At 47.6% G+C, this 13,647-nt stretch overlaps 1 protein-coding gene across 1 annotated transcript in view; it reads left to right on the top strand.

Moving 5' to 3' along the window:
- Positions 1-13,647, top strand: part of IGF2R (insulin like growth factor 2 receptor) — a 140,415-nt gene that overhangs the window by 87,779 nt on the left and 38,989 nt on the right. Inside the window, 7 exon segments of the mRNA XM_038742552.1 lie at positions 2-80; positions 2,927-3,057; positions 4,111-4,208; positions 6,654-6,790; positions 9,677-9,867; positions 12,032-12,158; positions 13,082-13,201. Of these exon segments, the coding sequence (XP_038598480.1) occupies positions 2-80; positions 2,927-3,057; positions 4,111-4,208; positions 6,654-6,790; positions 9,677-9,867; positions 12,032-12,158; positions 13,082-13,201 (883 nt within the window).

Raw genomic sequence — 13,647 nt, forward strand, 5'->3', positions numbered from 1 at the left:
AAATCCAGGACCCCCCCCCTCCAAGCAGGTGTCATCGTGCCAAGAAAAGACGGGTCTCAAAGACTTTCAGAAGATCGCAGGTACCCGCGGTCCCCGGCTTCCGTCCGAGGGTGGGGGTTTAGGCGCCACGTTGCGCTTGGGGATCGGAAGAGCTACCGCTCCATTTAGGCGAAGCCTCTCAGGGCGCTCACGGCATTCGACTTCCGTCCTGGTTATGAAGCATCATCACAAAAGCAACCCAACTCACCTCAGCGCCGCACGGCACTTGTGTGCAGATCCGGAATCTATTTTTTCATATCACGTCCGTCTCCCGCTCTAGCCTGTGAGCCCGTTGTGGCCAGGGAACGTTTCTCTCCACTCTGGCGTACTCTCCCAGGCCCTTAAATACGATTAATTGATTGATTCAGCTCCTCCCCAGTGACCTTAGTGAAGCCTAAGAGAAGTATGGCCTAGTGGATAGAGCTCTCGGGCCTCGGAGCCAGGAGGCCCGGGTTCTAATCCCGGCTCCTCTTACTTGTCTGCGGCGTGACCTTGGGCAAGGCATTTAACTTCTGCACCTGTTAACCTCATCTGTAAATTGGGGATGAAGATTGTGAGCCCCATGTTGGACATGGACCATGTCCAACCTATTACCTTGAATCTACCCCACTACTTAGGATAGTGCCTGGCACATAGTAAGCGCTTAACGAATACTGTAAGAAAAAAATTTACCTATCTGGGATTTATCTATTTAGATTGATATCTGTCTCCGCCTCTAGCCTGTAACCTCGTCGTGAGCAGGAAACGTATCTACTAACTCTGTTGTATCCTCCCAAGTGCTTAATACGGCGTCTGCACCGAGGAAGCCGTGAATAAATATGATTAATTGATTGAGCTCCTCCCCAGTGACCTTAGGGAAGCCTTCCATAAACGTCCACCCTAGGGTGGATGATTTCCCAGTTGGCTGGGTTTGAACTGGTTTGGTCTGGTTCTGTTCAGGGACTGTGTCTTATTATTGGATTTATTCAGACACTTTCTGGTCCAGTAAGTGATAATCTGAATCAATCAACCAGTGGTATTGAGTGCTTACTATTATCATCATCATCATCATCATCATCATTATTATTATTATTAAGCGTTTACTAAGTGCCAAGCACTGTTCTAAGCACTGGGATAGGTACAAATTAATCAGGTCAGACACAGTCCCTGTCCCAAGTGGGGCTCACACTCTTATCCCATTTTACAAATGAGTGAACTGAGACTCTGCAAGGCAAGTGACTTGCCTCAGGTCACATAGCAGACATGTGGCAGGGCCAGGATTAGAACTCAGGTCCTTCTGGCTTCCAGGCCTGTGCTCTCTCCGCTTATGCCATGTTGCCTCTCAACAAAATACAATACAACAGTTAGCAGATACGTTCCCTGCCCACAGCGAGCTTGCAGTCTCTGAATGTGTTTTTCAACTCTGTCTTATTGTACTCTTCCAAGCACTTAGTACGATGTTCTGCACACAGTAAGCCCTCAATAGATACCATTGATTAATTGATAGGACTGGTCAGAAGCGAGAATGCCAGGGATGCTTAGTACAGTGCTGTGCGCACAGTGGGCGCTCAGTGAATGCCATTGATGGATTGATTGGATGACACTGAGACTGGCGTGGCAGAAACAGATGAGGTTTGAATTCCCAGGGTGCCCAGAAGTCCACGGAATATATTACTAGCAAGTGAGGAATAGGATGGGAACTGTTTGACAGTATGCAGTCAATCAGTCCTTTCAGTTTCGTTTTCTTTTTTCCCTATCTAGGAACGTGTTTGATTCCCTGATCATTTTACAGATAATTCATTAGGGTTAATTCATCAGTACTAATAGGCATTCGTATTAGTAGAGCAGCAACATGGTGTAATGGAAAGAGCACAGGCCTGAGACTCAGAGGACCTTTCATTCATCCAGTCAACCGTATCGATGGAGCGCTTACTATGTGCAAAACACTGTACGAAGTGTCTGGGAGAGTACAGTATAAATACAGACACATTCCCTGCCCACAAAGAGCTCTCAGTCTAGAGGAGGGTTCTAATACCAGCCCTGTTACTTTTCTTAATAGGGATTAATCAATCAATCAGTCAGACAACGCCTTGTGGGACAGGGACCGTGCCCAACCTGATTATCTTCTGTTTACCCCAGTGCTTAGAACAGTGCTTGACACCTAGTTAACAAATACCATAATTATTATTGTCTGCCGTGACCATGGGCAAGTCACTGCTTCAACTTCTCTGCTTCAGTTTCTTCCCTTCGACCTAGACTGTGATTCCCATGTGGGACAAGGACTGTGTCCTGCCTGTTGACTTGTATTTATCCCAGAGCTTAGAACAGTTCTCGACATGTGGTGGTGGTGTTGTCTTATGCTTTCGAGTTGTGTCCAACCCATTGTGACACCATAGACATCTCCCAGAGAACACCCCACTTCCATCTGCAATCGTTCTGGTAGTTTATCCAAAGAGTTTTCATGGTAAAAATACGGAAGTCGTTAACCATTGCCTCCTTCCATACAGTAAATAAGTCTCTGCCCTCGATGCTCTTCCATGTTCTGCCCAGCACAGGTGAGTTTTGATTTTTAGCAGATGGCCTTCCACTCTGTAGCCATTTCCCAAGCTAGGAATGGAATGGGTACTCCTCTGCTCGACTCTCCCTCCTGTCGTCATGACTGGTAGAGTTCTGGAAACCTAGTAAGCGCTTAACAAATACCATAAAGAATTGAGGAATTTTCAGCTCTTTAAAAATGCATCTTCTGTTGTGAAACACAGAGCCACAGAAAGTCCCCCACCCACAAGGGTGTGTTTGAGGTGCCTGCTTTGAGTGAAATTGTATTTTCTTCCCAGGAGGACCACGTATGTCAAATATACCTTTATTGATTGGGACCTTTTTTTATTAATTCTTCTGTCTCTTTAAATAGGATTGCTCACTCAGAAGCTGACGTTTGAAAATGGCTTAATTAAGATTAACTACACCGGTGGGGAGAAATGCCACCAGGTGTACGAGCGCTCTACAGCCATATTTTTCTACTGTGATCACAGCACTCAGCAGGTTAGTTCTTTCGGGATAATGCAGCGCGGGCACACTGTTCCTATAAAACCCCTGTAAAGCCGGGACCCCCTGTTGGAAGCGTCTCGGGGAGGGATTGCATCTGCCAATTCAGTTGCAATATGCTTTCCCAGGAGCTCAGAGCAGTGCTCTACTCACAGTAAGCATTTAGTATTTCATTCATTCATTCAATCGTATTTATGGAGCACTTACTGTGTGCAGAGCACTGTACTAAGCGCTTGGGAAGTACCAGTTGGCAACATCTAGAGACGGTCCCCTACCCAACAGCGGGCTCACGGTCTAGAAGGGGGAGACAGGCAACAAAACAGAACATATTAACAAAATAAAATAAATAGAATAAATATGTACAAATAAAATAGAGTAATAAATACGTACAAACATATATACAGGTGCTGTGGGGAGGGGAAAGAGGTAAGGCAGGGGGAGGGGGAGAGGAAGGAGGGGGCTCAGTGTGGGAAGGCAGAGACAGTAGACGGAGACAGAGAAGACTTGTACTTCCCAAGCGCTTAGTACAGTGCTCTGCACACAGTAAGTGCTCAATAAATACGACTGAATGAATGAATGAACTGCAGAGTGCTTTCTTGGTTCGTAATTTGCGACCCTCTGCTCAGGCCTATAAATTTGAGAGCTGTCGACAGACTCATTTAATGTGAACTTGGATCAGTCAGTCGTATTTATTGAGCGCTTAAGAGTGTGCCAAGCACACAGCTTACTGAAAGCTTAGGAAAATGCAACTCGATAGAATTGGTACACACAGTCCCCGCCCACGGGAGCTGCAGTCACGAGGGGAGTGGGGAAGCGGCTTCTTTTTGTTCGCTTTCCGCCAGTACGGGTTGAATAAGCTAAGAATCTCAGAGCAGGGTTAGGTTCAAATTATGACCATACTTTGAGCAGTTTAAGAGAGCCTCTAAAGCTTTGCCCTCTTGCCACCTGTGAAAACCCAGAAAGTGGGATGACCCATGTGAAATTGGGTATGGAAAATTTAATTCTGTCGATTTTTATTATTTTGTTGTTGTTGTTGTTGTTGTTCTTCAGCCGGTGTTTCTGAAGGAGACTTCAGAATGCTCCTACTTATTTGAGTGGGGAACCCAGTACGCCTGTCTGCCTTTTAAGTGGATGACGTGTTCCTACAAGTAAGTTGGCTTTGCAGTGCACCCAACCGCATTTTCTCATTTCGTGTTTATGGGCATGTTTTGACATGGGTCTATTTGACAATATCTTAGGGAAATACTTCCATGAGGCAGCCACTCATTTCTGCTTTAGTCAGGCCTCCGTTTGTAAGTGACCAGAGAGAGGATGAATTGCAAAACCCCATATTTTCCCCGTGGCTGCTACAGATGGGAAAATTGGAGGCAGCGCCCGGTCTGATGTATTTTCCCAGGGTGTGTAATGATAATCTTAATTATTGTGGTATTCGTTGAGCGCTGACTGTGTGCCAAGCACCGATCTAGGTGCCGAGGAAGTCCTGATAATCGTGTTGGACACAGTCCCTGTACCACACGGGGCGAGCTTGGCTGTAGAAATTAAGTTATTACGGGACGTCAAGCTCTGCAAAGACCTTTTGAGTGGTTTCATTTCGCGTTGCATGACTCCATGCACTGCACAGCCTGTTCCTCCCCGCAGAAGTGGCTGGCTACAGTGCCGCTTTTAACGAGGGGAAAACTAAAAGTTTTCACGTGCCTCTGGGCAATTTTAGAAGCGGGTCCTAATGTCCCGTGATTTGGACTGTCCTGTTCAATTTGCCAGCGTGCCTTCAAAGCTCCCTCTCTGGGTCCTTCTGGACTGTCAACTCGTAGTGCTCTGCACTCATTAAGCACTTAATAAATACGACTGAATGAGTGAATGACTTGTGGGGAGGGAACATGTCTACCAAGAAGCAGCGTGGCGTAGTGGATGGCACACAGGCCTGAAAGTCAGAAGGACCTGGTTCTAATTCCAACTCTGCCATTTGTCTGCTCTGTGACCTTGAGCAAGTCACTTCACTTCCCTGAGCCTCAGTTTCCTCATCTGGAAAACGGGGATTAAGTCTGCAAGCCCCGTGTGGGACAGGGACTCGGTCCAATCTGATTAGCTTGAATGTTTTATTTATGGTATTTGCATAAGCGCTTATTATGTGCCAGGAACTACTGCGAGCCTGCTGTTGAGTAGGGTCCGCCTCTATATGTTGCCAACTTGTACTTCCCAAGTGCTTAGTACAGTGCTCTGCACACAGTAAGAGCTCAGTAAATCTGATTGAATGAATGAATGAATGGTCCTGGGAGTCAGATGGATCTGGCTTCTAATCATGGTTCTGCCACTTGTCTGCCGTGTGGCCTTGGACAAGTCACTTCACTTCCCCGAGCCTCTGTTAGCTCATCTGTAAAATGGGGATTGAGACTGTGAGCCCCATGTGGGACGTGGATTGTGCCCAAGCTGATTAGCTTGTAACTCCCCCAACACATAGTGTAGGATAGTGCCTGGAACATAATTCCCCTGGCCCGGAATGCCCTCCCTCTCCACATCCGCCAAGCTAGCTCCCTTCCTCCCTTCAAAGCTCTACTGAGAGCTCACCTCCTCCAGGAGGCCTTCCCAGACTGAGCCCCCTTTTTCATTCATTGTCATACTTATTGAGCGCTTACTGTGTGCAGAGCACTGTACTGAGCGCTTGGGAAATACAAGTTGGCAACATATAGAGACGGTCCCTACCCAGCAACGGGCTCACAGTCTAGAAGGGGGAGACAGACAACAAAACAAAACATATTAACAAAATAAAATAGAATAGTAAATATGTACAAGTAAAATAAATAGAGTAATAAATCTGTACGAACATATATACAGTTGCTGTGGGGAGGGGAAGGAGGTAGGGTGGGGGGAATGGGGAAGGGAAATGTATTATTACAGTATTATATACAGTAGTTTCACTCTCCAAGTCTAGAATAACTGAAAAGACCGATGCATACCAAATTAAACTGGTGGGAGGGGGAGGATTGCAACTTCAAAGACAGACCAGTGACCTATATTTCTCAGCAGAGATTTACTGAAACCAGGTTTGGGAGTCAAAGTCATGGGTTCTAATTCCAGCTCCACCGCTTGTCTGCTGTGTGACCATGGGCAAGTCACTTCACTTGTTTATGCCTCAGTCCCTCATCTGTAAAATGGGGATTAAGCCTGGCCCAGGAATCCAAATCCTGGATTAACTAACCTGTAGGCCAGAGATTGCTCTGGTTTGGAGCAGCACATTCTGGTCCGGTTATGTTGCCGACTTGTACTTCCCAAGCGCTCAGTACAGTGCTCTGTACACAGTAAGCGCTCAATAAATACGATTGAATGAATGAATGAATGAATGACAGTGGGCTTTATGCTGCTTTGATCTAGTCAGCTCTCAGAAGCTAAGAAGATTCAGGCGACGTCTAAGAGGAGGCAGTTTCAGAAAGGCTCTTTTTCTCTGGGTGATTAATCCAGTCCCCCCCTTAGCAGACCGTGGTATCCTGTGCAGCCCTCTCGCTGGGATTTATTTGATGTTCAAGCGATGACCAAATAATGGTGGGTATGGACTTGCCACAGCAGACCATACTGACCGTGACCTTTTTTCATTTCAGAGACCCAGAAGGGAACTCCTATGATCTGTCACCTCTGTCCCGATACAAGGACAACTGGGAAGCGGTTACGGGCACTGGAGTCACCCAGCGGTTTTTCATCAACATCTGCAAGTCTCTGTCTCCCCAGGCTGGCAAAGGTGAGAGGGCCTGCCTTAATTTGAGGGTGCCACTTCGGGGACAAGGAAGGAAGCCCAGCAACAGCAGGGTGGTGTTTTAGTGATGTGAGCTAGGGGAGAAGGCCTGGAATAGAACCAGGAAATTCAGGTACTAATCTCAGCTCTACCAGGGGCAAGTCATTTAACCTCTCTGGGCTAGTTTTCTTGGCTATAAAATGGGATGAACTATCTCTTTTTATAATTTTGTTAAACGCATACTCTCTGCTAAGCACTGGACTAAGCGCCGAGGTAGATGTAAGATATTCAGGTTGGGCACAGTCCCTTTCCCACATGGCGCGCACGGTCTTAATCCCTGTTTTACAGCCGAAGGAACCGAGTCATATTTATTGAGCGCTTACTGTGTGCAGAACACTATACTAAGCGCTTGGGAGAGTACAATATAGCAATATAACAGACACATTCCCTGCCCACAAAGCACCTACAGTCTAAATGGGGAGACAGGCATTAGTACAATTACAGATATGTACATAAGTACTGTGGGGCTGGGAGTGCGGAATGAATAAAGGGAGTAACTCAGGGCGACGCAGAAAGGAGTAGAAGAAAAGGGAGAGAGGATTTAATCAGGGAAAGCCTCTTTGTGGAGATGTGCCTTCAATAAGGCTTTGAAGGCAGGGAGAGTAATTGCCTGTCGGATATGAAGGAGAAGGGTGTTTCTGGCTAGAGACAGGGCTTGAGTGAAAGGTCGGTGGCCTTGAGTGAAAGGATTTATTAGAGGAGTCAAGTATGCAGGCTAGTTTGAGTAGGATAGTAACGAGGTGAGGTAGGAGAGAGCAAGGTGATTGAGTGCTTTAAAGCCGACGGTACGGAGTTTCTGTTTGATGCGAAGGTGGATGGGCAACTTCTGGAGGTTCTTGAGGAGTGGGGAAACAGGTCCTGAACGTTTTTGTAGAAAAATGATCCAGGCAGCAGAGTGAAGTGTGGACAGGAGTGGGCAGAGAGAGGAGGCTGGGAGGTCAGTAATCACGGTGGCATAGGATAAGTGCTTGAATTAACTGGTGAGGAAAGTGGATTTTAGTAAGGTTGTCAAGGTCAAACAGACATTATTTTGTGATAGAGTGAATATGTGGGTTGGATGCAAGAGTTGAGTCTTGTTAGGCAGGAAGGGTGGCGGTGCCATTTACAGTGATGGGGAAAGACAGGGATTGGGTGGAAAGATACAGAGTTCTGTTTTAGTCACGTTAAGTTTGAAGTAACGGTGGGACATCCAAGTAGAGACGTCTTGAAGGCAGGGAGAAATGCAAGACTGCAGAGAGGGAAAGAGGTCAGGGCTGGAGATGTAGATTTGGGAACTGTATGCATAGAGGTGGTAGTTGAAGCCATGGGAGGGAATGAGTTCTCTAAGAATAGAAGGGGACCCAGAACTGAACCTTGAAGGACACTCAGTTAGGGAGTGGGAGGCAGAGGAGGAGTCCGCGGAAGTGCCTGAATGAGCTGCCAGAGAGATAGTAGGAGAACCAGGAGAGGATAGTGTCATCGAAGCCAAAATTAGGTAATGTTTCCAGGAGAAGGAGATGGCCGACAATGTCAGAGGCAGCTGAGAGGTCGAGGAGAATTAGGATGAAATAGAGGCCATTGGATTTGGCAAGAAGGAGATCATTGGTGACCTTTGAGAGGGTGCTTTCTGTAGAGTGAAGGGAACAGAAGCCAGATTGGAGGGTCTAGGAGAGACCCTCAAGCTCAAGCAGTTTGGAGAGGAACTTCAATTCAATTGTATGTGTGCAGAGCACTGTACTAAGCTCTGGGAAAGTACTATACAGCAGAACAGACAATCCCTGCCCATAACGAGCTCACAGTCCAGAGGGGGAGAGACAGACATCAATACAAGTAAACAGGCATCAATATAAGTAAATAAAATTGCAGATATATATACGTGAGCGCTGTGGGGCGGCGGGGAAGAGCCAAGAGAGCGAGTCAGGGTGACGTAGAAGGGAGTTGGAGATGAGGAAAAGTTGGGTTTAATCTGGGAAGGCCTCTTGGAGGAATGTGCCTTCAGTAAGGCTCTGAAGGTGGGGGAGAGTAATTGTACGGTGGATTTGAGGAGGGAGGGCATCCCGGGGGGGGACCAGCGGTCAGTGGCAAGACAGGCGAGATCGAGGCACAGTGAGAAGGTTAGCATCAGTGGAGCGAAGTGTAGAGGGAGAGAAGGGAGGTGAGGTAGGAGGGACAAGGTGTTAGCTTTAAATCCAATGATAAGGAGTTTTTGTTTGCTATGGAAGTGGATAGTCAACCACTGGAGATCTTTGAGGAGCGGGGGTGACATGCCCTGAGTGTTTCCCTAGAAAGATAAGGGCAGCGGAAGATGAGTGATTGTACTAACCTGGTGGCAGTTTCCATGGAGAGGAAAGGACGGATTTTAGCGATGTTGTGAAGATGAGACCGATGGGACTTGGTGACGGTTTGGATATGCGGGTTGAATGAGAAAGCCGAGTCAAGGATGACGCCAAGGTTAAGTGACTTGCCAAAGGTCAGGTCATACAGCAGGTGAGTGGAGAAGACAGGATCAGAACCCAGGTTCTCCGACTCCCAGGCCTGTGGTCTTTCTACTAGGCCACGCTGCTTCCCTTTTGAAAGTAAGGAGACAATTCTGGTATTTCAGTCACCACTTGCTAAATCCTTGGGAGAGTGCAGTCGAGAGGCTAGCTAAAAATTTCTTAGCCCAACCAGAAACACTTAACGTTGGATGTGGAACCCGATTTCAGCTCGTATCTACCCCGGTGCTTAGTACGTTGCTCGGCCCCTAGCAAGCGCTGGACAAATACCGCAAGAATAATCATGATAATAATTAGTATTATTGTTAAACGCTGGAGGAAAGAAGGAAAAGACACCCTCCCAATCGTGTCGTTTCAGAAACGTGTCCTTCCGATGCGGCTGCCTGCCTGGTGGAGGGGTCTAATCGCGTGAACCTCGGGGAGCTCCTGTCTGGCCCTCAGTGGAGCAGCGACACTGCGGTTCTGAAATACGTCAACGGAGACCCGTGTCCGGACGGGGTTCGCAGGAAGTCCACGACGATCCGCTTCAAGTGCAGTGAAAATCAAGTCGTGAGTGTTGGGGTTGTCTTGGAGGCTACTGTGCTTAACACGGGAAGCTATATCATCCAGCCCTTCCCTGCCGGAGATTTCAAAGCGTCTGAGAAAACAGGCTCTCCAGTCCTAACGGGGGGGGGCCGCAGAGAGACTGGAGAGATTGGGACTTGGAGATCACTTGCCAACCAACCGAAAGTGCTGAAAACATCAATAGCCAGGAACAGAATTGATCCATCAGTGGTATTTTATTGAGCGCTTATTGTGTGCGGACCACTGTACTAAGCACTTGGGAGAGTTCAGTCTAACAGAGTTGATAGACCCATTCCCTGCCCATAAGGAGCTTCCATTCTAGAGGATGAATTTAGGAGTTACGCCAGGAGAAATATCTCCCAGCTCCTTCCGGGCTTCATCCGCTTCCTTCTTCCCTCCCACCCATCTCTCCTCCCACCCTCGTGTATCAAGGAAGTGGTGACATTTACTTTCTCTCCCGGGACAAATTAAGCAGTACTAGTCATTTACTAAGGTTAGTGAAGTGAATTTCTTGCTTGATTTCCTAGAGACTGTAACAGCAGTTGCAAAAAAGAAATCTGGATTCCCTGTAGACTAAATTCCCCCATTAGATAGTAAGCTCTGGGAAGGCAGGCAGTACATCTGTTGACTTTATTGTACTCTGTCAAGCATCTGGTTCAGGTCTCTGCACACAGTAAGTGCTCGGTATAAAACCGTGGATCGACTGACTAAACCGTGACTCCCAACATTTTGATCACATCTGATGGGTGATTTAGCGTGCTACTAAATCTACCCACATTTCCTCTCACCATCAAATATTCTTCAGATAGTTGTGACATAGCATTTGTTCTTACCTTGTAGTCAAGAGTTCTCTTGAGGGTGGTCCCATATTGTGCAAAGCCCTTAATCAATCAATGGTGTTTATTAACAATAATAATAATAATGGCATTTGTTAAGCGCTTACTATGTGCAGAGCACTGTTCTAAGCGCTGGGGGGGATACAAGGTGATCAGGTTGTCTCATGTGAGGCTCACAGTCTTCATCCCCATTTTACAGAGGAGGGAACTGAGGCTCAGAGAAGTTAAGAGACTTGCCCAAGGTCACACAGCAGACCTGTGGTGGAGCCGGGATTAGAACCCATGGCCTCTGACTCCCAAGCCCGGGCTCTTTCCACTGAGCCAAGCTGCTTCTCTGCAGTAAGTGCTTACTCTGTGCAGAACACCGTACTAAGTGCTTGGAAGAACAGAATAAGCAGACACTTACCCTGCCCGTAATGAGTTTACAGTCTAGAGCCTTCTGCGTTAGATTAAAATTAATCCTTAGTTTCTGAGAATTCATTCAATTGTATTTATTGAGGGCTTACTGTGTGCAGAGCACTGTACTAAGCGCTTGGGAAGTACAAGTTGGCAACATATAGAGACAGTCCCTACCCAACAGTGGGGTCACAGTCTAGAAGGGGGAAACAGAGAACAAAACAAAGCATATTAAGAAAATAAAATAAATAGAATATGTACAAGTAAAATAAATAAATAAATAGAGTAATAGATACGTACAAACATATATACAGGTGCTGTGGGGAAAGGAAGGAGGTAAGGAGAACCTCTAATAATAATGTTTGTATTTGTTAAGCACTTACTATGTGCCAAGCACTGTTCTAAGCGCTGGGTTTTTCAAGTGCTTATTGTGAGGCTCCATGGGCTTGGACATTTTGGGAAACTTCATAACTGTGATATGTATTAAGCGCTTATGACGTGCCAGGCACTGTCCTGAGAACTGGAGTGGATCCTGGCAAATCTTTTTGGAGTCCGCCCCGTCCCACATAGGGCTCACAGTCTTAATCCTGATTTTACAGCTGAGGTAACCGAGGCCCAGAGAAATGAAGCGACCTGCCCAGTGTCACCCAGCAGACATGTGGCAGAGGCAGGATTAGAACCCAGGGCCTCTGAGTCCTAGGCCCAGGCTCGATCCATTAGGCCACGCAGCATAATTCTTCACCCCGTCTTGAGGCAGATCCCTTCGACCCCTCCACCTCCGTCTACCTGAGGACAGTCAGGCTGCGTTATTCATTCTGTTATCGCGACTTGGGGATGCGTGAAAAGCTGTACACTCGGGTGAGGGTACTAACCGTAGCACGTTTATAACCAGCACAGTTATTTGCGCCTCTTTGTAGGATTCTAAGCCCATGTTTATCAGTGCGGTGGAAGGTTGCGAGTATACTTTCTCGTGGCAAACGGCAGCCGCCTGCGCTCTGAAAAGCAACGTCCAGGACAACTGTCAAGTCACTAATCCCGCGACAGGTAAAGAGATTCGAGATCCTTTCTCTAAGCAACTCCGTGGGGCAATGCTCGCCAAGGACAGCGACTCATGCGTGCGTCTGCGTGGCATTTCACCTGATTGTGGCTGGTTGCAGTTGCCCATAATCCGCTTTGAGGGTTGATTCTTTGATGAACTCACAACCGCAGGAATCCGTTCCCGTCTCCTCTGCCGGCAGTGGCCCGGGTGGTTTTGTTTCTGGGCTGTAGTTGGGGATGAGCCCTATGTGCCAGAGACAGCAGGTCAGTCTGTGAGCACAACCTCTTGGGTCCCCAGGACAAAGGATTATAAGAAGAAAAATCAAAATACGAAGCCCACCCTCTTGGAAGGGGCCTGGGTGAGGCTAATTTGGGATTCCGTCTTCCCGGTGGGCTGGGGCCTAGGGTGACAGTTGGAGGCAACTGGGCGCGAGCCAAAGAAGAAAGGTGTCCAGGTTCTCTCCTCCTTGCTGCAGGGGAGACTGAAGCAAAGCAGGAATGAAGGGGAGACTAGCTGGCCATATAAGAGCTAGTTTGGAAGTGGCATTCCGTTTTAATGGTATTGGTTAAGCGCTTACTATGTGCCAGACACTGTACTAAGTGCTGGGATATTGGCTTGAGCACAGTCCATGTCCCACATGAGGCTCGCGATCTTAATCCCCGTTTTACAGATGCGGTAACTGAGGCCCAGAGAGATGAAGTGACTTGTCCAAGGTCACGCAGTAGACAAGTGGCAGAGTCGGGATTGAATCCAGGTCCTTCTAGATAGAAAAGTGAAAGAAGGGTTAGATCTGGTTGTACAATAAATAATGACCCAGCACAGCGGCGGTCTTCTAAACATGCCTTGAAGACGCGCTCTAACCCCCATCCCCAGACTATTGCTGGCATTCAGTCACTCCAAAGAAGTGAACGTCCCTATCTTCCTGCAGGCTACGTCTTTGACCTGAACTCTTTGAAGAGAGAATCTGGCTACACCATTTCTGATATCAGGAAAGGATCCATTCGCTTAGGGGTGTGTGGCGAAGTCAAAGACTGTGGGCCCGGAATCGGTAAGTACCGAAATTTGGTTGCGTGCTGCTCTAGTCGGGTCCTTGTCTCCAGCGATAGAGCCTCCTAGATCCAAGCCCCCGGGGGACGGTTTGCTGATGGCGTTCTTCACGTCTGTCACCAGATCCCGGTGGTTCTAACTTTTGTGGACGTATCTAAGATCTGTCCTCCTTCCAAACTGCTACCCCACTGATCCTGTCACTTCTCCTATCCCGCCTTGACTACGGCATCAACCTCCTCACCGAACTGCCTGCCTCTTGTCTCTTCCCTTTCTGCTGCCGGGGTCATTTTTCTACAAAGCCTTTCAGTCCATGTCTCCCTGCTCCTCGAAAATCTCCAGTGATTGCCCATTCACCTCTTCATCAAAACAGGAACTCCTTACGCTCAGCCTGAAAGCACACAGTCAGTTCTCCCCCTCACATCTTACCCTGCTGATCTACTGAAACTC

The sequence above is a fragment of the Tachyglossus aculeatus genome, chromosome 2 (assembly GCF_015852505.1).
Source record: "Tachyglossus aculeatus isolate mTacAcu1 chromosome 2, mTacAcu1.pri, whole genome shotgun sequence".
Classification (NCBI taxonomy): Eukaryota; Metazoa; Chordata; class Mammalia; order Monotremata; family Tachyglossidae; genus Tachyglossus; species Tachyglossus aculeatus.